Genomic DNA, 24,118 nt, shown 5'->3' on the forward strand with positions numbered 1-24,118 from the left:
AAATACTTGCAGGGAGTTCTGTCAGTGTCTTGTCAGCTTTTGAGGCATCTAGATTTTCCCAGACTCTAACAGGGTGCTAGGAGAGAGGTAGATGATCTCTGACCTGATCCTGGTTCCTCTTTGACTCCAGACTTGGTATGGAGGCTTGCAGAGGTGCAAGCAGAATGTCCTGTGGATATGCACATAGGCATGATGTCACCCTGGATAAGTAAGCCTATTGCATGAAGGCACTTAATGCCTATTCCCTGGTAAACTTGAGGCATGGAAAGTTTCCAGGAAGACAAACCCAAAGTATCAGGGCTTGTTATTATGTAGCAGGCAGAGCGTTGCAGAGCATAGCAGGATACAGTGGCAGAGATACTGAGGCAGAAAGATAAGGCAAAGGCAATGGCAGAAGCACATTGAGAGAGCACAATAAGGCAGAGCACAAAAAGGCAGTAGCACTTTGTGTTTGTCTGCTCATCTCTTTTTATCGATGCAGCCAAAGACTAATGGACCTTTTGCCACAGATTAGCAAATCAGAATGGCAGTTTTCCAAACTTGACCGTATTAGGTAAAGTCAGGGCTTACTTTTTTACCTTTTTAGAGGAGAACACAAAGAAGTGTATAAACACCTGTGAGTATCCTGTAAACAAGTTTGGAAGGAGAGAAGGAGGGACCAGGCCTTTGTCTTCCTTTCCCACGCCTGCCGCCTGCTTCCACCACCACCAGAAGAATCATAGAATCATAGAATCATAGAATCATAGAATCAACCAGGGTGGAAGAGACCTCCAAGATCATCCAGTCCAACCTAGCACCCAGCCCTAACCAATCAACTAGACCATGGCACTAAGTGCCTCAGCCAGTCTTTTCTTGAAGACCCCCAGGGATGGTGCCTCCACCACCTCCCTGGGCAGCCCATTCCAATGCCAATCACTCTCTCTGTGAAGAACTTCTTCCTAATATCCAGCCTATACCTACCCTGGCACAACTTGAGACTGTGTCCCCTTGTTCTATTGCTGGTTGCCTGGGAGAAGAGGCCACCCCCCACCTGGCTACAATGCCCCTTCAGGTAGTTGTAGACAGTAATAAGATCACCCCTGAGCCTCCTCCTCTCCAGGCTAAACAGGCCCAGCTCCCTCAACCTCTCCTCATAGGATTTGTGTTCCAGGCCCCTCATCAGCTTCGTTGCCCTTCTCTGGACATGTTCCAGCACCTCAACATCTCTCTTGAATTGAGGGGCCCAGAACTGGACACAGTACTCAAGGTGTGGCCTGAGCAGTGCTGAGTACAGGGGCAGAATAACCTCCCTTGTCCTACTGGCCACACTGTTCCTGATGCAGGCCAGGAACAGGGAAAACCTGTCTGGACAATCCAGGACATGTTTAGGACTAATTTGACCTTCCACAACATGTGTGCAGGGCAGAAAGCATCTGGCAAAGGGAGTGCTTTGCTCTGAGACCCTCCCCATGCAGCAATCCTCTTAGCAAACACTGTCCCTGGGCACACTGGCATCAAGGCTGGTAGAGAGAGATCAAGTACTTTAGAAGGATTTTTATATTCTACTTCTCAAGGCACAGGTGTGACCATTTTCAGCTTGGAGAAAGGAAGGCTTTGAGGGGACCTTGTAGGGCCCTTCCAGGATCTGAAGGCAGCCTACAGGAGGGATGATTGACAAGGTCTTGTAATGGTGGGACAAAGAGTAAAGAGTTTAAATGGGCAGAAGGGAGGTTGAGACTAGACGTTAGGAATAAGTGCTTTCCAGTGAGGGTGGTGAGACACTGGCACAGGTTATCCAGGGAGGTTGTGGCTGCTCCCTCCCTGGAGGTGTTCAAGGCCAGGTTGGATGAGGTCTTGAGCAACGTGCTCTAGTGGGAGGTGTCCCTGCCTATGGCAGGGGGTTGGAACTGGATGATCCCTGGGGTTCCTTCCAACCTAAACCATTCTGATTCTATGATTTTAACCCTGTATTTCCAATGAGGCTGTGCTGTATATCCCCCAACAGAAAGAGTGGTTTTGTTTTGTTGTGTTTTGACCTAACACTTTGTCACTTGGTAAATGACTTGGTTGGGTCTACATTAACTTTTCTGCTACAGCAGCACAATCCAAGTGGTCCATTGCAGGTGAAGGTCCAATTCATAGTCTTGTTTCAAATCCAAAAGCCAAAACATACCAAACATCTTGAGGGAGCATGCAGCTGGCTTGCTGGGACATAAGGCAACAACACAGGACTTCCTAATCAGCAAGGAGCTTTGAAAATGTGTTTTCAAAATGCAGTGCCAAGATCAGAAACTACTTCTGTGGTTTTTGACAGAATGATTATGCAAAATATAAAAGTCCACAAAAGAGGAATGTGAGGGAGGGTGCAATACTCAGTCCTCTAATTCTGAAGGTAGGGTTCATGGGATCACAGGATGTCAGGGGTTGGAAGGGAACCAAAGATATCTTTGAGTCCAACCCCCCTGCCACAGCAGAACCATACCATCTAGCTCAGGGCACACAGCAACACATCCAGACAGGCCTTGAAAGGCTCCACAGAAGCAGACTCCACAACCCCAGTGGGCAGCCTGTGCCAGTGCTTTGTGACCCTTACAGTCATGAAGTTCCCCCTTGTGTTGAGCTGGAACCTCCTGTGCTGCAACTCACATCCATTGCTGCTTGTCCTATCCCAAGGAGCAGGTGAGCAGAGCCTGTCCCCCCTCTCCTGACCCCCAGCCCTCAGATATTGATAAACATTGATTAAATCCCCTCTCAGTCTTCTCTTCTCCAGACTAAGCAGCCTCAGGTCCCTCAGCCTCCCCTCTTCAGGCAGTGTCCCAGTACCCTAATCACCCTTGTAGCCTTCCACTGGACTCTCTCCAGCAGATCCCTGTCCCTCTTAAACTGGGCAGCCCAAAACTGAATGCAGTTGTTATATAGGAGCAAATATCATCACTTCCTTACCAGGTATGAACAAGTTGGTCTTTGCCCTTCTTGGTCCATGATCTGCAAGTAAAGTCTTGGTTGAGATTAGAGCCAGACAAAAACAGAGGTACAAAACCCATACCCAAGCCACTTTGTGCCTTTGGCCCTAATTATCTTCTCTGCTAGCACTGAAATAGATGTTTTTTCCCCAGATTTCAGGCCACACAAAACATGGGTATGTTGTGTATAAACCCTTACCAAGAGTCTGCTACTTGCATTTAAGGTACATAAATAAGGCTAACAAGGTCGGACTAAGTCTAGCTTAATAAACACCCCAGCCATTGCTGGGTTCCCACAGCTTACTTTCTTGTGCAGCCAGCAAGGGTGGAAGCATTTCTCTCTTGCAGCAGCCCATGCTTTCAAGTTCTAACTCACGTTTCAGCACTACTCTTATTTCTAAAGATATTTTGCCTACTTAAGACATGCTCATATAAGGACAAATGCAGGGTCCTGCATCTGGGGAGGAATAACAACAGATATCAGTAGAGGCTGGGACTGACATGACAGAAAACAGCTCTGTGGAGAAAGACTTTGAAGTGGTGGTGAGCAGCAAGTTCTGCAGGGGCCAGCAATGTGCTCTTGTGGACAACAGAGCCAATGGCAGCCTGGGGGGCAGCAGGAAAACTGTGGCCAGTAGGGCTAGGGAGGTTCTTCTCCTCCCCTACTCTGCCCTAGTGAGATAACACCTGGAATACTGTGTTTTGGGATCCCCAGTTCAGGAGAGACAGGGACCTGCTGGAGAGAGTCCAGCAAAGAGCCACAAGGGTGACTGGGGGGACTTGAACACCTCCCCTAAGAAGAGAGACTGAGACCCCTGGGGCTGTTTAGTCTGGAGAAGAGAAGGCTGAAAGGAGATCTGATCAATGTGTACAAATATCTGAGGGGTGGGGGTCAAGTGCCTGGGGCCAATCTCTTTTTGGTGGTCAGCAGCAATAAGCCAAGCAGCAGCAGCTACAAAGTGGAACAGAGAAGGTTTCAGCTCACCATGAGGAGAAACTTCTTCACAGTGAGGGTGCCCAGAGAAGTTGGGGAGTCTCTTTCTCTGGAGACTTTCCCAACCTGCCTGGATTCATTCCTGTGTGAACTACCCTGGGTAATGCTGCCTTGGCAGGAGGCTTGGACCTGGATGCCAGGACAGCAACTACTACAAACCATTCTGAAAGGGTTATCAGTGTAAGGGTCAGACATCTGCTTTTACCAAGTTTGTTTCTTTGCTTGAGAGTTTTTGTTTCGTTTTGTTTTTCTCAAAGAAAGAGAACAATGTTTCAAAAGATTGTTGATGAGTCCAAGACATATGATAGCATGACTGCCTGGACTGAATACCTGTCTCTGGAGACAACAAAGAAAGAGGTTGTCATGTGAGTAAAAGGCTCTTGGAAAGGTCAGTGATGCTGCCACCTGGGGAGAGCTCCAGAACGTGTCTTGTGATGCACTTGGTGCAAAATGTCCACTCAGATCTGATCTTCTGGAGAGGCAGGGATGAAAAAAAGAAAAGCCAAAACCAAAAGACACTAAAAAACACCCAAAAACCAAAATAACAAGCCCAAACAAATGAGCAAAAAACCCAAACCAAAACCAAGCCCCCACCTTAAAATGGCTCTTCATGCAGATAAGTGACTGGTTTTAGAATATCCTCCTGGTCATATGCTCTTAAGGAGATGCAGGATCCCTTCTGGTCTTACACTCCTACCAGACCACCTTGTAGGCCATGGGCAGGGGCACACTTCAATGGCAGATCTATGGGAACCCAGTTTGTTAGTTATGCTTCCCAGTGGCAACCAATCTGAGCTGCACAATACTGTTGTCATGACCAGAGAGATGCTTTTCAGGATGCTTTGCACTGATGATGAGGTGCATCCACCAGCTTGCCACAGTCTGCACTACAGCACACAGGCATTACTCCAAAGTCAAGGTCAGCTCAGCAACGACTAAAGCAACATAACTCCTAGTGCCAGAAACAAGCAGTTTCCTACCACAAATCTATTTTAATTCAAAGAGCAGTCTTTGATAAGTGGCACAGCTAAGAGTCATGGTTGTTACAGCAACCTACCTTTCTTTATCTATCCCTCCAGCAGGGATCCAGACACAATTTTGGGCCATGAGCATCCTGAGCCTGCAAGAGTTGGGACACAAGCTCTAGAGAAGAAACTGACTTCTTTCCTGTTTTTAGGGCCATGATGATGACTGCCTGTGATTTGTCAGCAATCACAAAGCCTTGGGAAGTCCAGAGTAAGGTCAGGTGCTTGATCTGATGTTAGCTTTCTCTAGCTTATGCTTCAAAGTAATGCAATTTCATGAGTCATGCCCAGAAGAAGACTCAAAGTCACAATTACCAACAAAAAAAAAAAAAAAAAAGACTTCAGAGTAACTATGGTTTTGATGGATAAACCAATCTCTACTTGTGGGTTGTGTAGAAGATTTGTATTTACCAGTTAAAAAAAAAAAAACAGAACACAAGAGAGAAAGAGAGAAAGAGAGAAAGAAAGAGAGAAAGAGAGAAAGAGAGAAAGAAAGAAAGAGAGAAAGAAAGAGAGAAAGAGAGAGAGAAAGAAAGAGAGAAAGAAAGAGAGAAAGAAAGAGAGAAAGAAAGAGAGAAAGAGAGAAAGAGAGAAAGAGAGAAAGAGAGAAAGAGAGAAAGAGAGAAAGAAAGAAAGAGAGAAAGAAAGAGAGAAAGAGAGAGAGAAAGAAAGAGAGAAAGAAAGAGAGAAAGAAAGAGAGAAAGAGAGAAAGAGAGAAAGAGAGAAAGAGAGAAAGAGAGAAAGAAAGAGAGAAAGAGAGAAAGAGAGAAAGAGAGAAAGAGAGAGAGACAGAGAGAGAGAAAGATAGAGAGAAAGAGAGAGAGATAGAGAGAGAGAAAGAGAGAGAGAAAGAGAGAAAGGGAGAAAGAGAGAGAGAGAGAAAGAGAGAGAGAGAGAAAGAGAGAGAGAGAGAAAGAGAGAAAGAGAGAGAGAAAGAGAGAGAGAAAGAGAGAGAGAAAGAGAGAAAGGGAGAAAGAGAGAGAGAGAGAAAGAGAGAGAGAGAGAAAGAGAGAGAGAGAGAAAGAGAGAAAGAGAGAAAGAGAGAAAGAGAGAAAGAAAGAAGAAAGAAGAAAGAAAGGAGAAAGAAAGAAAGAAAGAAAGAAAGAAAGAAAGAAAGAAAGAAAGAAAGAAAGAAAGAAAGAAAGAAAGAAAGAAAGAAAGAAAGAAAGAAAGAAAGAAAGAAAGAAAGAAAGAAAGAAAGAAAGAAAGAAAGAAAGAAAGAAAGAAAGAAAGAAAGAAAGAAAGAAAGAAAGAAAGAAAGAAAGAAAGAAAGAAAGAAAGAAAGAAAGAAAGAAAGAAACCAAACCACCTTCCAATTCAGCATGAAAAGGCAACTGAGAAAATCATAATAGGAAGACACAACTGTGACCAAGAGGGAAATCCTTGAGGGGGACACATTGGAGGTGTTTCTTAGTAGATGAGAAGTAGACTAATGGGTTCCAGTGCAATAAAGTTGTTGAGCTATCCCTGAAAGGAAGCAATCCCACAACTACTGCTGCCCTTTCCAGCAGAAAAGAGATAGAGGGGCCAGAAGTGGGATTTGCTTCTTGGTGGAGACTGCAGCACAGCAAATTATAAAGCCAAAGTCAGTGCTAACTTTTCTTTTTCCTTCCTTGGGAATACAGGTAGCTCTGCTGGTAGCAGCTGAGTTCTGGGAACAAGGAGACTTAGAAATAAGTGTCCTTCAGCAACAGCCTATTGTAAGTTTCATAAGTTCTACTGCAAGCAGTGCTGCTTTCTGTGCTCTCTGAGTTCTCCTGAAGCCACTGTGCCTGACAAAATCCAGTAGAAAAGTGGGTGCTCACTCAGACTCTCTCTGATGGAGTTGCTTGTACAGCTCTCCATGTAGTTAGATAGGTCCCAGAGAGCCAGCAGGGAGTGACTGTCCCCCTGGAGACACTCTGCTGGTCCCTTACAACAGAAAAAGGAAATTGAAATACCTACATTGTAGAGGAAAGCAGAGTTTTCAACAAGGACAGGAACTACAAACACAAGCTTTGTAAAGCCCAGAGATTATTTCTGGCAAGTGGAATTGCATTAAAGAAGAATTTCTTAGTATTTTTTTCTACTATATAATAACAAAGACTAAAACTGGCATTGAAAGAGACAAAAGTAATTCCTTGATGTGACCTCCACTTGTGCAGCCTGTTTGTTTTTTAAGTGGAACCTGACATCTCCACTGGCAGAGGCACCACAAATGATACTGGAATCATCAAGGCCTTTAAAATAACTTCATGATCAGTTAGGCTGTAGAGAACTGAAAACCTTTTCAGCCCTGTATTACATGAACACTCTCTCAGGTGTCTAGTTAAGAGGCACAAGAGGAATACACTCTGTCCTCCTCCTTGTCCATACACCCTGAAAGAGCTGGCTAAAAGTTCTGCTGAAATGCCAAAAGAAATGAGAACTTCACTCCCCTGCAGTGGAGGAAGAGGGCTGTGATGGAAAGCCTTTATGAATGGCATGGCAGAACTGCCCAAGTGGCACAGCAAGGCGATTCTGGGGAGAAAGCAGAGGTGTGCTTTTCAATGAAGTGTCCTCATACATCTTGGGTGAACCTGTGTCCTCCTGCAGCCTATGATGGACCGGAGGAAAGCTGCTGAGCTTCCGAAACTTCAAGTGGGGTTCATCGACTTCGTGTGCACGTTTGTCTATAAGGTAAGATAGGTCCTCCCTTGCACACTCTACCCCTCTCAACAGGGGCTCAGATCCCAAGTGTTGTAGGTCAAGGTGAGTGAGCCCCAGTGCAGCAACACCACTCACAGGGAGAGGAACAGATAGAGGAGACAACAGCTGCTCTTTCTGGGGGCTCTGAAGGATTTTCCCTTCATGTGCATTTAATTTGTTGCCTACATTAGCCAGGCTGAGAGGCAAGGATCACAGAATCACAGAACCAAAGAGGCTGGAAAGGACCTCTAGAGGTCATCGAGTCCAACCCCACTGCCAAGGCAGGATCCCCTATGGGAGCTTGCACAGGAATGCATCCAGGCAGGGTTTGAAAGTCTCCAGAGCAGGAGACTCCACAACCTCTCTGGGCAGCCTGCTCCAGGGCTCTGTCACCCTCACTGTAAAGAAGTTTCTCCTCTTGTAGATCTGAAACTTCTCTGTTCCACTTTGTAGCTGCTGCTACTTGGCTTATTTTGCTGCTGACTGCCAAAAAGAGATTGGCCCCAGGCACTTGACACTTGACCCCCACCTCTCAGAGGCTTGTACACATTGATCAGATCCCCTCTCAGCCTTCTCTTCTCCAGACTAAACAGCCCCAGGGGTTTCAGTCTCTCTCCATAAAGGACATGCTCAAGTCCCCCAGTCATCCTCTTGGCTCTCTGCTGGATTCTTTCCAGCAGGTCTCTGTTTCTCCTGAATTGGGGAGCCCAAAACTGGACACGGTATTTCAGATGTGGTCTCACCAGAGCAGAGTAGAGGGGGAGGAGAACCTCCCTAGCCCTGCTGGCCACAGTTTCCTGCTGCCCCCCAGGCTGCCATTGGCTCTGTTGTCCACAAGGGCACATTGCTGGCCCATGCAGAACTTGCTGCCCACCACCACTCCAATATCTTTGTCCATGGTGCCGGTTTCCATCAGGGCAGCCCCCAGCCTGAGGAGTCAGTTTCTGTTCTGGGCTATCATGAACAAGTGCTGCCTTTGGACAACTGCATTATGTTGATGAATGCACTTTTGGTCAGGAGTTTTCCCGTTTCCATGAGGAAATCCAGCCTATGCTTGATGGCTTGCTGAACAACAGAAATGAGTGGAAGATCCGTGCTGATGAGTATGATGCAAAAATCAAAGCTCTGGAGGAAGAGAAGAAGAATGAGGAAGAGAAGATGGCAGCAAAGAAAGGTCAGAAACAGATTTCAGCTTTTCACTTCTAACTCAAAAGCAGAGTTTTTGCAATTCTTTCCCAGACCTACAGCAAGTCCTGCTGACATAGCAGCATCAGACACCCAGAGTAAGTTTCCTCAGTCTTGCTCCACTGTCAAGGCTGAAGACACTGCGACAGGCTATGAAAAAGGCCACCTGCTCCATCACCCAGGAGCTAATGCCTGAGAAACTAAGGAGCCTGCCTTCAGCACCAGTGCCCATGCAGCTGGGGACAGTTCTTTACAGCATACATATGTCCCTGAAAAAAAAGGCAGGGAGACACCCCTTTGTACACAGCGCCTGACAGCCAGCATACTGTCCCAAAGGTCATGAAGTAGAAAAGTGAAGAAGAAATAACACATTCCTAAAGAGAACTCATGAAAAATTACAGAAATCCCATTTCTACCCCAAATTAGATACGAAGTAGAAGAAAGCAGTAATGGTACTACCCTAGGAGCGATTTCTTTTGGTACAGTTGTTTTGATTTCATCTTGTTCCCAGCCTGGGCAGCACTAAAATCCACCAGCAACAGTGGGCTTTGAGTGAAAGCTTGTTTGAGGATTCTGCTGACTCTCAGAAAGGCAAAAGAAGCAGAAGGCTCTCCTACCCTCCCCCAAGTGTTTGAGCAAATACCTGTCAAAACTGGTGCCTCAGCTCCAAGGAGACTGCATCTGAAGTCTCCTATCATTCCTAACCAGACCAAAATCCCAACAGCCCATGGGGTGGGCAGTTCAGAAGTGATTAAAACTGTCTAGATGTCTCCACTCAGCTTAATTCATAAGTAATTAACTTAAAACATCAAAAGTAAGTGCTTTAGCAATGATTTGGACATTTTCTGAAGAACTCCATCTCTAGTAAACCAGCATTTAAAAGAGGAAGGTTTCTGCTGTCTCTGGGACATTCTTTCCAAGCAGTGTTACAAGCATGATTATATTGCACAGCAGTCAGCTCTATCTCACAGGTACTACAGGCATAAACTGTTATGAACTATGCAAAAGTGATAATGAGTTTATTCTTTACATCCTGGTGAAGATGGTTAATTACTATGAAAATTGTTTATTAACATTAAGTCTTGCCATAAAAATTGTTGATAATGTTTGAAACACAGGGTTTGGATATTTGTGCACACAGGCAACAGGCCACCATGAAACACTTAAGAAAGGACTAGCAAATGCAAACATGAAACTTAGAACTGGAAAGAGGTTTCCTTTTATACCACTTGCCCATTAGGGAACTTGTGAGGCTCCTTTCTGCTGCTAAGGCAGAAGGCACAATAGAATCTAGTCACAGAACTTCTTACAAAGAGGCTTTGGATATTTACTCACAAAATAGTACCAGACAGTACCCAAACACTTGAAGGGAGTTCTGTTGGTGTCTTGAAAGTCACTGCAGGCAAAGTAGAGAATGATGTGGGAGGGCAGAGCAGGCAAAAGAACAAAGCAGGCATGTGGCAAAAGCCTATTTATTGTTTACCCAAGTGCAATGGCCACAGAGATTCACAATCAGAATGCCACCTTGCCAAACCTGATCATATTAGGTGAAGTCAGGAGTTTGCTTTCTCTTATTTAGGAAGAATAAGTCTGGGCAAGGCTTGGACCCTTGAAGTAGGTGTGTCCAACCCTTCTGTCTTCTTTCTGTGCTCTGCTTCTCCCCCCCAGCAGAGGGAAGGGGACCATAGTATCACACCTGGACAAGCCATCTTCCACAACAGTGACCTCCATTGCTCAGTAGATAGCTTAGAAGAGCTAAAAAAACCCTTCCTGTACTGATGATAAATGACATTTATGACTGTACTTCTAACTCTGTGCTTCTTTTTATGTGGCAGATGGAATAACCTGTAATGGAGGAACAGCTCCAGCTTCCAAAACCTGTGGCATACTTTAGACCCATCATCAGTGCAAGACATGCCACTTAAAAGCAGAATACTCATGCTGTTTTAAGGAAAAAAAAATAGTATCATGACATACAAATACATCCCTCTACTTTAATTAGGTGTATAACCAACCAGCCTAGATCCTCTTTGCCTTAATCGCATCTCTTCCTCATGGTGTGGAGCCAGTTCTGTCCTGTGGCTTGCTCCTTTTACTGCATCTGATGCCAGACGTTGAATGGCAAATCAGAACAATGTCTGACCCAAATAAGTCAAGGAAGATTAGGGAAGGCCATTTCTCCTGCACCAAAAGACTTCTTACCCTAAAGGTGATGGAGACAGCAGAATTCACATCCTGCTCCACACAACTCTGCGTGGAGCCGGATAGCCCTGCAGAGCAGGAAAACTGAAGAAGAGGCAAAAGCTGTCATAGCTAAGCCTAGGATGCAAGAAGGAAATCTGTAAGTGTGAATAGAGCACAAAAACTGGCCATAGCAAGCCTTTAAACTGCTCCAAAAAGTCACTATCCCATGTAAATCCAAGAAACACAAAGTTAGCAGCTCTGCACATGAAGAATTTGGATAGGCTGATGCTCTAAAGCATGGAGCCATTTGTACAGCTCCCAGCAGCTGCCATCACAAAACCACAGAATTCACTAGATTGGGAAAGACCTTTGAGATCATCGAGTCCAACCTGTCACCTAACACCTTCTAATTCACTGAGCCATGGCACCAAGTGCCTCATCCAGTCTCCATCTTCACAAGCAGGATCCACACAGTGCACTGAGGCTTTACTCAGTAGCACATGGATGCTAGAAGGCAGTGTCATCATGACTCATTATAGTTGCAGTCAGCCAAGCAACCTGAATCTCAGCATCCCTTGTTTGTTCTGCTTTGCCTCATGCTAATGCTGTTATTTAACATAGACCTCTTGAGATCAGTACCAGCCCCTTTTCCTCCCCTCCTCTTGTTCTGACATGCCTGGTTTTCAGGTTCCACTCCAGCCTTTGAGAGACTGATGACTCGAGTCCTGTGCCATGTCTTGGGCCCCTCAATTTCAGAGAGCTGTTTAGGTGCTTGAATGCAAAGAAGGCCAGTAAGGCTGGTGAGGCAGCTGGAGCACAGCCCTGTGAGGAGAGGCTGAGGGAGCTGGGAGTGTGCAGCCTGCAGAAGAGGAGGCTCAAGGCAAACCTTACTGCTCTCTATAACTAACTGAATAGAGGTTGTGGGCAGGTGGGGTTGGTCTCTTCTCTCAGGCAAGCAGGGACAGAACAAGAGGACACAGCCTCAAGCTGTGCCGGGGCAGGTTTAGGCTGGAGGTTAGGAAGAAGTTCTTCACAGCAAGAGTGATTGGCATTGGAATGGGCTGCCTGGGGAGGTGGCAGAGTCACCATCCCTGGAGGTGTTTAAAAGGAGACTGGATGAGGCCCTTAGTGCCATGGTTTAGTGAATTAGAAGGTGTTAAGTGATAGGTTGGACATGAAGATCTCAAAGGTCTTTCCCTACCTGGTTAATTCTGTGATTCTGTGACTTGTACTCTTCTACTTCAGATCAAAGTTAGTTTTCACATTTATTCATGCATCCATACTAGAACACTCAGCGACACTCCTGTCTCTATCAGTCTCTCCCTTGCTCTTGCTCTTTTATTTTTAAAGTGTTTGGAGATATGTTTTGCTGGGGATCATATTGCTATTACTATCATTACTATTACTATTATTACTACTATTACTATTATTCCTCCTGTCTTCAGTGCTTTTACCTTCTTACAAAACTACTGCCAGTAAAAAGAAAAACTAGAGCCTTGCGTGTACCTGGTGATCATTTGTCTCATTATTCTGTAGTAGTTTTTCATGTGAGAGCACAACAGGCTGAGATTATTCTACTTTACTCTTTTTAAGGAAAGAGGGCAGTAAAATAATAAGGCTCTCACTGAGTTGGAGAAGAAAAGACAGAGAGGTTGTGTTTAAAGGTGTGCAGCAACAGATACAGCATACGTGAATCCTTAACACCTAATACGGATACAAGATATGTGTGAGGACAGGCTATGAGAGTTGGGGCTCTTCAGTCTGGAGAAGAAAAGGATTTAAGGAGACCTCAGAGTGGCCTTCCAGGATCTGAAGGGGGCCTACAGAAAGGCTGGGAAGGGACTATTGACAAGGTCTTGTAATAACAGGATGAGGAGGAATGGGTTTAAACTGGCAGAGGGGAGATTTAGACTAGATGGTAGGAAGAAGTTGTTTGCAGTGAGGGTGGTGAGACACTGGCACAGGTTGCCCAGGGAGGTTGTGGCTGCTCCCTGCCTGGAGATGTTCAAGGCCAGGTTGGCTGAGACCTTGAGTGACCTGTTCTAGTGGGAGGTGTCCCTGCCTATGGCAGGGGTTGGAACTGGGGTCCCTTCCAACCTAGACCATTCTGTGATTCTATGCTTGCATGACACCTGAGAAATCCCCTCAAACAAACCAAAACCCACCAAAGCCCCAGTGCTCATTTTCACCCATGCACCATTGCCTCCCATTTAGACCCTAAGTGGGATGAATTCACTGTGGCCCACGGACTTGAAGGCCACATCCTGCAGGGTACTCCTACATAGTCAGTTACCGTGGACAGGAATAGGGAAGCAAGGGGACAGCTCAATATGAGCTATGCTATCCAAGCAATCCACTCTTTATTGAGAGCATCAGACTTCAAGTTACAGAGCACATACTTTTCATTTAGGGTGAGAAAAGTGAGCACATGTGGGATCACAGGCCATTAATGTAACAATGGTCAATCATGGATCAGTGGCAACACAAGCCTTGGGCAAACTATCTGAGTCAGAGTGGACCTGAACGTTGTGCAAGAGAAGAAGAATGAGAATTTGCAGATCAGAAGAAGCAAGGAGACAGGACCTTGCTACCTGATGAACATGCTAAGACTGTCCTGGCCACCTGATGAATATGCTGAGACTGTTGCTCCCTGGGAAGCAGATGTGGCCGACAGAATTTAGATTAGATGATTTTGCATGTGGTAAAACGACTAATCAATATGTAAAAAAATTAAGCCTTCTTGACAGTATATATATTCCAGTATGTTGCCTAATAAAATCAGAACTTAGCTTGCATCAAGCTGTCACCCCGTCCCTTCGTCGCAGCAAGCACACTCAGCATGCAAGGTGGTACTGTTCACTAGCGTTTGGCGCATCTAAGTGCTTGAATATGCATAATCCTCCCTAAACTTGCAGTTACCACTACAGCCATTTAGTGCACCTAAGTGTTGGGATTTGCATATTCCTCCTATTTCCCTCCTACTCTGCACACAGTCCCACAGAAGCTGTTTATCAGAAGGCTCAAGGACAAATGCCTCTGAGCTTCTTCACGCACAGCGCTGTGGCTTACTGCGCTTCGATACTCAGACCTCACATCCAAGGCTTGATTGTACAAGCTTCTAGGGGCTTGTGCCCCCCATTTTTCAGCCAGTTCTCAACAAGTTATCCAGATGAGGATGCCTTTGGAGAGCTGAAAAGGCAGGGAGAAAAGAGAACAAACTGACCCTGCTGCTTACTTGTAAAGCGTTTGCAGGATTGTGGGATTGAATAACAAAACTACAACATCCAGGGGCTGCCACTTCATCCCCTTGTGGTGGAGGGCCTGTAGGCCCCAAAGCAGGCTTATTTATGCCTGCTCTGCCTGGACATGTCTCTGCCTGCACCAGGGGTAAAGGAGAACAACGGGACACCTGATTGTGTAAGTCCCCACATGCCCAGCTCGGGCCTGCCTGGTGCAGGGCCCATGTGATTCCCATACCTGGAGTCCAGACCTGTGGGTTTTACCCAGTGTGGTAGGGTTGGGCTGACTGCCAGCCTGATAAGTCATTCGAGTGGCCAATGAGACCATTAACTCTCTGCCCACAGCTGAAAAATAGGGGTGCACAGGCTCATGTGCAGCCTGCCCCACATTACCTGCTGCTCAGCCACATGCTTGCCTGCCTGCCTGTGTCCTTCCTTGCAGCTGTGTGCCTGCCTTTGTATGAGTGCCTGGTGTGCACATTGCCATGGGTTGCTGGGAGCAGACCCACTTGTCTGTGTTCAATCAGCCTGAGGAGCAAGCCTGGACCCATGCTCAGACTGCACAAGTCCTGCCTGCGTACCCTGCAGAGAGCAGCCAGCAGAATCCAGCAGCAGTAAGGCCAGAGACTGCCATTTCCCCTGATGCCAGAGGATTCCAGCCTAAAGGTCCACAGGCAGAGACCCTGAAGAATTGGACACTTGCAATAGGCTGACTCAGCCCCAGAGGGTGATTAATAATTGCTAAGAATCGTGAGTAGATGCCTCTGTAATTTCTATTACCTCTGCCATAAAGCAGAGAGCAGTTTCAGCTCAGCTTTGCTGGGCAAACAGTACAAGACCTCAAGTGGCATTGAGCCACGGGGAAACTCTCTCCCTGTATATAGTTTGAATGTTTGAATGTTTGCTGGTTATTAATAAATTCTGTAGACATATATCTTAGAACGTCTCCATAACAGTGCAAAGAACCCTGTAATGTTAAAGTTCAGTGATTGGGGGTGGCAAGAGTTGAAATTGCAAGTTAATAAATATTTTTATAAACATCCTCTCGCATTAATTAATTTCTCCCCTCTGCCAAATCGGTGTAGGCACTGAGAAACCCCATCCACGACACCCCTGGGACAGATCTTGGTCTCTGTAGGTTCTGTTAGGAAATCTGAGATAACCTGGAAGCCCTCAAACTACCACAGTATACTGAACAGGGAAGGATGGAAACATGCCCACCTGCACAGAAGCTACATGCACCACCAGCAGCGGCCTCCTGCTCTGCGTCTCAGTTTCATTAAGAGCCATGCATTAAGAGCATGAGGAGAAGGCAGAGGTGCTTAACACCTTCTTTGCCTCAATCTTCAATAGTGGCACAGGTTGTCTCCAGGACAGCTGGACTCCTGAAGTGGCAGATGGAGTCAGGGACCAGTTTAGTCCCCCTGTAATCCACGGGGGAGAAGGGACCTGTTGAGCCATTTGGATCCTCACAAGTCCATGAGACCAGATGGGATCCACTCTAGGGTGCTGAGCTGGCAGCTGAGCTGGCCAAGCCACTCTCCATTATTTATCAACAGTCCTGGCTCACTGGAGAGGTCCCCACAGCTGGCAAACATGATGCCCATCCACAAGAAGGGCCAGAGGGAGAAACTGGGAAATTACAGAGCTGTCAGCCTGACCTCAGTGCCGGGTGAGGCCATGGAATAGGTCATCTTGAGTGCCATCACAAAGCACCTACAGGATGGCCAAGGGATCAGGCCCAGCCAGCATGGGTTTAGGAAGGGCAGGTCCTGCCTCACCAACCTGATCTCCTTTTATGATCAGGTTCCCTGCCTGGTGAATGTGGGGAAGGCTGTGGATGTAGTCTACCTGGACTTCAGCAAAGCCTTTGACACTGTCTGCCACAAGCTCGTGGCCAAGCTGGCAGCTCATGGCTTGGACAGATTCACTCTGTGCTGGGTCAAGAACTGGCTGGATGGCAGAGCCCAGAGAGTGGTGGTGAATGGTGCCACATCCAGTTGACAGCTGTCACTAGTGGTGTTCCCCAAGGATCAGTGCTGGGCCCAGTCCTGTTCAACGTCTTTATTGATGATCTGGATGAGGGGATTGAGTCCAGCATCACTAAGTTTGCAAATGACACCAAGCTAGGAGCAGGTGTGGATCTGTTGGAGGGTAGAAGAGCCCTGCAGAGGGACCTGGACAGGCTGGATGGGTAGGCAGAGGCCAATGGGATGAGATTGAACAAGGCCAAGTGCAGGGTTCTGCACTTTGGCCACAACAACCCCAAGCAGTGCTACAGGCCGGGGACAGAGTGGCTGGAGAGCAGCCAGGCAGAAAGGGACCTGGGGGTACTGGTAGATAGTAGCTGAAGATGAGCCAGCAGTGTGCCCAGGTGGCCAGTGGCATCCTGGGCTGGATCAGGAACAGTGTGGCCAGCAGGACAAGGGAGGTTATTCTTCCCCTGTACTCAACACTGGTGAGGCCACACCTTGAGTGCTGTGTCCAGTTCTGGGCCCCTCAATTCAAGAAGGATGTTGAGGTGCTGGAACATGTCCAGAGAAGGGCGACAAGAGATGATGAGGGGCCTGGAACACAGCCCTGTGAGGAGAGGCTGAGGGAGCTGGGGGTGTGCAGCCTGCAGAAGAGGAGGCTCAGGGGTGACCTCATTGCTGTCTACAACTATCTGAAGGGAGGCTGCAGCCAGGTGGGGTTGGGCTCTTCTGCAAGGCAACCAGCAACAGAACAAGAGGACACAGTCTCAAGTTGTGCCAGGGAGGTCTAGGCTGGATGTTAGGAGGAAGTTTTTCCCAAAGAGAGTGACTGGCATTGGAACAGGCTGCCCAGGGAGGTGGTGGAGGCACTCTCCCTGGAGGTGCTCAAGCAAAGCCTGGATGAGGCACTTAGTGCCATGGTCTAGTTGACTGGAGAGGGCTGGGTGCTAGGTTGGACTGGATGATCTTGGAAGTCTTTTCTAGTCTGGTTGATTCTATTTGATGATTCTTTCCTGTAAGGGTCACAAAGCACTGGCACAGGCTGTCCAGAGAGGTTGTGGAGTCTCCTTCTCTGGAAACTTTAAAAACCTGTCTGGATGTGTTCCTGTGTGACCTGAGCTAGGTTGTACGGTCCTGCTTCAGCAGGGGGGCTGGACTCCATGATCCATGGAGGTCTCTTCCAACCCCTGACATCCTGTGAACTCCTGCAGTAAATGGCCTTCAAAAAAAAAAAAAAAAAAAAAAAAAAAAAGAAAAAAGATAAAAACTAGTAATGTAGTCATCCATTCACCCATTTCAGTCCCTTTGCATGTTAACTCTCCTAAGTGGTGCTGCAAAAAGCTGCCAGAGTTCACAGGTACCTGTCTTGCTGCAAATAGGACTAAACTAGGTGCTGAGCACTGGCTCAAATCTGAAATCATCTAGTGCATTTATTAAGAGTTTAATAAAACATGTGATATTTAATAAAACATGTGATAACTTAAGAGATATTTAGAGCTGAAATCACTGCTTCAGTTGTCTAATTGGCAATGACCACAAAAAGGAAGTCAGCCACTGCCCAAATAAGAAAACAGACCTGCATATCCTTATAAAAGACTACACTTCCTAATTTGTTCCTAGCTTTGGGAAAGACATTTTGACTGTTTGTTAAATATGAAATGGTTGTGTTTACAAACACAAATAGTGAGTCAGCATTGATTCCTCAGACAGACCTCAGTATGGCTGCACTGTCAAATACAAGAATTCCACTGTGACAACAAATTCACTTCAATAAAGCTAAAAAAAAAATTTACTCCTCAGTCAAGACAATAAACAGACACATTCAGGCAAACAGTGCCAAGCCACCCCCCTACCTGCCCACGCATTAACTCACACATCTTTTCTGATTACAAACATTACCTGGAAGTACTGACTGGTTGCTGCTGGAAGAATACATCAGGGTGTGGGCTGCAGCGGTGGCCACCTTGTGACAAATACCCTCTGTCACATTCTCTAAGTGCTTCTGCTGCTGCTCCGTACAAGTCACTCAAAAAATACCAATTGAAATGTTTTAAGTACTTTATTGATAGAACAGCATGAAGAATCCCCTAACCACTGAACAGTTCAGAGCACAGTTATGTATTTTCTTGGGTGAAATTTAGATCCAATCTTTTCTTCATTTCAATATGGAGTCTTCACTTGCTGTAAGGCAGAGAAAAGAAAAATTAAATGCAGTATTAAAACATGCAAAGCAGTAGTAGGCTCAAAGGCTACCTTTAAGCATACCACTTCTTTCTATGCACCTTTTATGATTTCTGCTTATTCAACAGAAGTGTAATTCAGTGTTTTAGGATAAAGGATATTTCTTTGGTGCTTTCTCATCAGCAAGAGTTTTCTAAACTGACAATTCAAAAAAGCCCAGAAAAAAAGCTATCTTTGCACACAGGTCAAGTTATCTTTCCAACTCCACTAAATGAAGTTTTACCAATTGATTTTCTAAGGGTAAAAAAAATACAAACAAGAAACCACTGTTGGGAAAGCAGGATCAGTCATTTGTGTGACACATTTAAATGCATTAAACGTTCTGAAAGAAATATTCACAAAATTAGAATCATAGAGTCAGTCAGGGTTGGAAGGGACCACAAGGATCATCTAGTTCCAACCCTCCTGCCATGGGCAGGGACACCCTACCCTAGATCAGGCTGCCCAGAGCCTCATCCAGCCTGGCCTTAAACACCTCCAGGGACAGGGCCTCAACCACCTCCCTGGGCAACCCATTCCAGGCTCTTACCACTCTCATGCTGAACAACTTCCTCCTCACGTCCAGTCTGAACCTACCCATCTCCAGTTTTATTCCATCCCCCCTAGTCCTGTCACTCTCTGACAGCCTGAAAAGTCGTTCCCCAACTTTTTTGTAGGCCCCTTTCAGATACTGAAAGGCCACAATAATGTCACCTCAGAGACCCCTCCTCTCCAGACTGAATAGTCCCAATAATTCCCATTATCAGGTGCAGTAGCACAGGAGAGCCTCTACCTCCAAACCCATAAAAAGATCCAGCTAAGATACAAAGCCTCTAAAAGACTCATTTATCTAGCAGGTGACCAAGGCAGACTGTACATTTAAGATGGAGAAACAGATGTGCAAAATAGCTTTATTTCTAAGTAAGCAAAATAAAACTGAACTTGCATATATTATTTTATATACAGGTAGGTCATTTAATTTTATAGTGCTTTTCCCCCACGTTAGTCTTGTTCAGGACAAGGTAAACACCACCATTCCCCAAGTAAATAGTTACTAAGTGTGTAGTTTCACCTAGAACAGCTTGTGCTAGCAATCAATTTTATTAAGGTTTTTCTTAGCTCTCAGTCCACCTAAAAACAACACGGGTGATTTCAAGCTAGAGAGCACACTCTGCTGGAAGGCAGGGACAGAATCTTCTGTTAGAGATATAAAAGCGACCCAAGAACTAATCCTAAAGCATGAGGGAAAGGATGCCACAGATGGAACACTACATGATGGATGAGAAAAAAAGCTGATCACCTTCAGCATACATGTGAGAAATAAAACAAATGAAGTTGACTTCCAACACTATGCTAATCATAACCACTCAAAAGCTTTCACTGCAATTAGTTAGTCACCTACAAATTAGAGGTCATCAGTCACGTTTGTGGGATTTCTGAACTGCATGGAGAAACGAATTACGGGTTTGCTGTATCCAAATAAGGGATACCAAGCACAGTTAATACACAATTCCAGTTGTTTCCCAGGGGGCAACCAGCAGCTTTCAGAAGTTCAGCAGTGGAAATTCAGAGAGCTTTTTAATAAGTCCTCTTTGCTTCCAAAAGTATTTCAATTCTCCCTCTACTGACGCTTACGTTTTGAAGGGCTTGTCAAACAGCAGCAGTATCACAGTATTATCAGGGTTGGAAGAGACCTCACAGATCATCAAGTCCAACCCTTTACCACAGAGCTCAAGGCTAGACCATGGCACCAAGTGCCACGTCCAACCTTGCCTTGAACAGCCCCAGGGATGGTGACTCCACCACCTCCCCGGGCAGCCCATTCCAGTGTCCAATGACTCTCTCAGGGAAGAACTTTCTCCTCACCTTCAGCCTAAACTTCCCCTGGCACAGCCTGAGGCTGTGTCCTCTCGTTCTGGCGCTGGCCACCTGAGAGAAGAGAGCAACCTCCTCCCTGACCACTGGGCCTGCAGCCCCACTCTCTGTAAGCTTTAGTCTCTGCTAAAAACGCTGAGCAAAAACGGCTGTCCACCTGCAAGGTAATGTGTGTGCTTCGGCATGGGATGCAGAAGTTAAACTGGCAGCCTACCTTCTGCAAGCTCTTTCGCGATCCGCTCAAGTTCTTCGCGTTTCTTCTTCTCCTCTGCCTCTATTCTCTTCTCCTCTTCAGCAATCGGTTTTAGGTAGTCTGCGATTAACACACGGGCTTTAAACTTCTAGCACACAGCAGAAAGCTCTGCATCTGCTAGTTCGCTCAAAAAGCAAGGGAAAAAAAACCACCTTCATTGCCACAATGTCACCTTTCGTATGAATCTGCGACTGAAGGCCGGGGCGAGCCCATCCCCGAGGACCACCTTAACACGGCGCACACAGCTCCCACCGGGGCGGGGAGAGGGGAAATGGCGGCCGGGCCCGCGGCTGCGCAGCCCGCACCGCCCGCGCCAAGGTGCCCTTGTGAACGGCGCAGGGCTCAGCCCGGCGGCCGCCCCCCGGAGCCGGACTCACCATATCGCTTCTTGCCGTAGATCATCCCCACCAGCAGGGCCGAGTACCGGGTGAACTGCGGAAAGCAGAGACAAGGACGCGCCCTTCACTCCGCTGTCACGCACCGCAACGCCCGCCCGGGGCGGACACCTCCCGCCCGCCCGCCCGGCCCCACGAGGCCTGTGGCCGCTGCCTTGCTCCAGCGCGCAGCGGGACACCGGCGCGGCACCGAGACACCCCCTGCCGCCCTTACCTTGATGAGCGGCGAGACCTGCACCGGCGGAATCATCCTCGCGGGCCTCGGTGCGCAGCCGGAAGTGACGCCCGGAACGGCGGCGGAGCGGAAGGCAGGCAGAGCCCCGCCCGCTCGGGGCGGGCTCACCGCCAGCGCCGTTACGGCCCCGAGAGCGGTGGCGGTGAGCGCTGGGTACGGCGCTGCTGGGCTCGGTCTCCGCCGCTCTCAGCTTCTGGCCACACGGCACCGGGAGTGAGGAGAGTCGCGACGGAAGATGGCCCGTGCTTGTTCCGCCGTGACGGGGCACGGGGAGCAGGCGCCGCGGGAAGGCGCGGACTGGGCTGATCCTCCTCGCCTACGGAGTGCCCCGCGGCGCCGCTGGAGCGGTACTGCGAGCCCGCGGTTCTGCAATCTTCCCTCTCTGTGAAGAACTTCCTCCTAACATCCAGCCTAGACCTGCCCTGGCGCAGCTTGAGACTGTGTCCCCTTGTTCTGTTGCTGGCTGCCTGGGAGAAGAGACCAACCCCACCTGGCTACAGCCTCCCTTCAGGTAGTTGTAGACAGCAATGAGGTCACCCCTGAGCCTCCTCCAGGCTGCACACCCCCAGCTCCCTCAGCCTGTCCTCATAGGGTTTGTGTTCCAGGCCCCTCACCAGCTTTGTTGCCCTTCTCTGGACACATTCTAGTATATCAATATCTCTCTTGAATTGAGGAGCCCAGAACTGGACACAGTACTCAAGGTGTGGCCTGACCAGTGCTGAGTACAGGGGCAGAATAACCTCCCTTGTCCTACTGGCCACACTGTTCCTGATGCAGGCCGGGATGCCATTGGCTCTCCTGGCCACCTGGGCACACTGCTGGCTCATCTTCAGCTACTCTCTACCAGTACCCCCAGGTCCCTTTCTTCCTGGCTGCTCTCCAGCCGCTCTGTCCCCAGCCTGTAGTGCTGCTTGAGGTTGTTGTGGCCAAAGTGCAGAACCCTGCACTTGGCCTTGTTCAATCTCATCCCAGTGGCCTCTGCCCACCCATCCAGCCTGTCCAGGTCCCTCTGCAGGGCTCTCCTACCTTCCAACAGATCCACACCTGCTCTGTGCCGCAGCGGCAAGACCGGACCTGTCACGTAGCTGCCTTCATGGCAGCCCTTGGGACCTGCAGACACGCCGCTTCCCGCATGCCTGGGGAAACTGCCCTAACGCGTTTGAGCCAGATGGCAAGGGATGCATCAGTTTCAAACATCGTTATCAGCTGTTCATGCCATGGTAATTCACCACGAAGTTCACTGCCAAGTCGGTAACAAAGCGGTGAAGTTAGTTGCAGCACCGTGTTTGCCTGTTCAGGCGCTTTTGCCCAGTACGTGTGAGCGGTGTAAAGTCTTCATATATAGCTGACAAGGGCACAGCGTTAATTGGATGTTTGGTATCTCCCAAAGCAGCAGTAGCATGACCTGGAGTCTTTATGCTGACACAAAATCAATTCTGTAGAGTAGGTTGGTGGTACAAGAAAAATCAAGGGATGCTGGTAAAAAGGTCTCATGGAGCAGATGCTCATTTTGAGGGCATCTGTGACAAACCCTAAAATACCAAACTGTAGAGATGTTTGCTTATAGCAATCAGTTGATAATCTGCAAACCTAAACAAGGGCTACTGTAGAAGTGTCTGCAGCTACTCGTTGGAGAGCTGTGATAAGCAATCTTGTAAAGACCCATGCCTGCCGTGACTAAGGAAAGCAGGAAGGAGATAAAGGAGAAGCAGGGATGTCCTGACATCAGCAACAAAGAAAGGTGTGCTTAACCAGAGATGAGGAAGACCCTGGAAGGTAGACTGTGTGGGATGTTCATCGTAGATCACCATTCCAGACCACCAGGGTTGGAATTGTTGGAATTGGGAAAATACTTATGTCAGTGAGCTCCAAGAAATAATTGTAGTAACCCTACCTCCTGTGGAAATGCAGAATGCAGAAGAGTTGTGGGGTGCAGGTGCAGGAGAGCCATGGGAATGGAGTGAGAATAACAGGCAGATCCTTGTAATAGCAGACATGGGTCTCACATGCAGCTGGCGACCTTACCTCAGAAGGGGTAGGTAATAGACCTTCGCTAATGAGAACAACAAGGTGTGTATGTATGCAGATGTGGTGGGTTGTCCCTGGCTAATTATGCTAATGAGTAGACATGTGCTCTACTGGCTGAGTGTATATATATTTCGGGATGCACATGAATAAATGGGCTTCTGCATAATCCATATTGAATCGTCTGAAGACTCACCGCTGGCCCAACACCATACTGGTCTATGGGCTTGTTTACCGTGGCCCGCAGCAAGCAGTGATAGCAGACAGTGCAGCCTGCAACAACCTCCTATGAGTATGCCTGCTCTTGTGACATAAATTGTGGCTTGTGCCAGCATGGGGTGTGCAGGATTGCTGAAACAATCCTGCCTGCACCCAGTGCTGTAATAAAACGTACCCACTTCATAACTCTGCATGAGTTTTGGGGTTCATTTTGCAGGTTGTTGGTAACAGCAGATTCTGCTCTTCAATGCTGCAGTAATAAACTAGTGCTAACTCAAAGTCTGACTAGGCACAGTCCTTAGCAACCAACTCTAGCCAACCTTGTTTGGAACAGGCGGGTTTGAATAGACAGTGTCCTGAGGTCCCTTCCAACCTCATCCATTCTGTGGGATTGTTATGAATATTACAACCATTTCACATTAATTCATGAGACAAAAAAACTCTGCTCAGTAGTAATTTTGCAAAGAACAGCTTGTTAATTAGATTTGGGAGTGTTTCTTTCTACATGAGAATCACACAATTCAATTTAATGCCGTGTTTTGAAGTGCAGTTTGTTTCTCCAGAACTTAACCAAAACTATCAGAATGACCCTAACCCAAAAATCTCAGATCAAGTTAGCCCTTAAATTTACATTCCAAGATACTGCTAAATTTAGTTTCAATAACACTATCTTGACTACAAGCAAGT

The 24,118-nt window shown here is 47.3% G+C and overlaps 2 protein-coding genes across 2 annotated transcripts in view; one reads left to right on the forward strand and one right to left on the reverse strand.

The window, feature by feature from the left end:
* Nucleotides 1–10,707, forward strand: part of PDE6B (phosphodiesterase 6B) — a 52,312-nt gene extending 41,605 nt beyond the window's left edge. Inside the window, exons 17-22 of the mRNA XM_064176790.1 lie at nucleotides 4,194–4,301; nucleotides 5,114–5,177; nucleotides 6,587–6,661; nucleotides 7,536–7,619; nucleotides 8,646–8,802; nucleotides 10,649–10,707. Of these exons, the coding sequence (XP_064032860.1) occupies nucleotides 4,194–4,301; nucleotides 5,114–5,177; nucleotides 6,587–6,661; nucleotides 7,536–7,619; nucleotides 8,646–8,802; nucleotides 10,649–10,707 (547 nt within the window). The remainder of the gene's footprint in view (nucleotides 1–4,193; nucleotides 4,302–5,113; nucleotides 5,178–6,586; nucleotides 6,662–7,535; nucleotides 7,620–8,645; nucleotides 8,803–10,648) is intronic.
* Nucleotides 10,708–18,249: 7,542 nt separating this feature from the next.
* Nucleotides 18,250–21,277, reverse strand: ATP5ME (ATP synthase membrane subunit e). The gene is made up of 4 exons (XM_064176706.1): nucleotides 21,167–21,277; nucleotides 20,935–20,989; nucleotides 20,519–20,617; nucleotides 18,250–18,390 (listed from the first exon to the last, which is right to left on the reverse strand). The coding sequence occupies exons 1-4, from the start codon at nucleotides 21,200–21,202 to the stop codon at nucleotides 18,365–18,367; spliced, it is 216 nt and encodes a 71-aa protein (XP_064032776.1). The 5' UTR covers nucleotides 21,203–21,277; the 3' UTR covers nucleotides 18,250–18,364.
* Nucleotides 21,278–24,118: the final 2,841 nt, after the last annotated feature.

Source organism: Pogoniulus pusillus, chromosome Z (assembly GCF_015220805.1).
Source record: "Pogoniulus pusillus isolate bPogPus1 chromosome Z, bPogPus1.pri, whole genome shotgun sequence".
In the NCBI taxonomy this organism is placed as follows: Eukaryota; Metazoa; Chordata; class Aves; order Piciformes; family Lybiidae; genus Pogoniulus; species Pogoniulus pusillus.

What these genes read in the sequence shown, in the direction of transcription:
- ATP5ME (XM_064176706.1), bottom strand. Translation starts at nt 21,202, where the DNA reads ATGATTCCGCCGGTGCAGGTCTCGCCGCTCATCAAG. An exon ending in CTACGGCAAGAAGCGATATG is followed by an intron (nt 20,618 to 20,934) that starts GTGAGTCCGGCT and finishes TGTTAATCGCAG; the next exon opens with ACTACCTAAAACCGATTGCT. An exon ending in CGCGAAAGAGCTTGCAGAAG is followed by an intron (nt 18,391 to 20,518) that starts GTAGGCTGCCAG and finishes TCTGCCTTACAG; the next exon opens with CAAGTGAAGACTCCATATTG.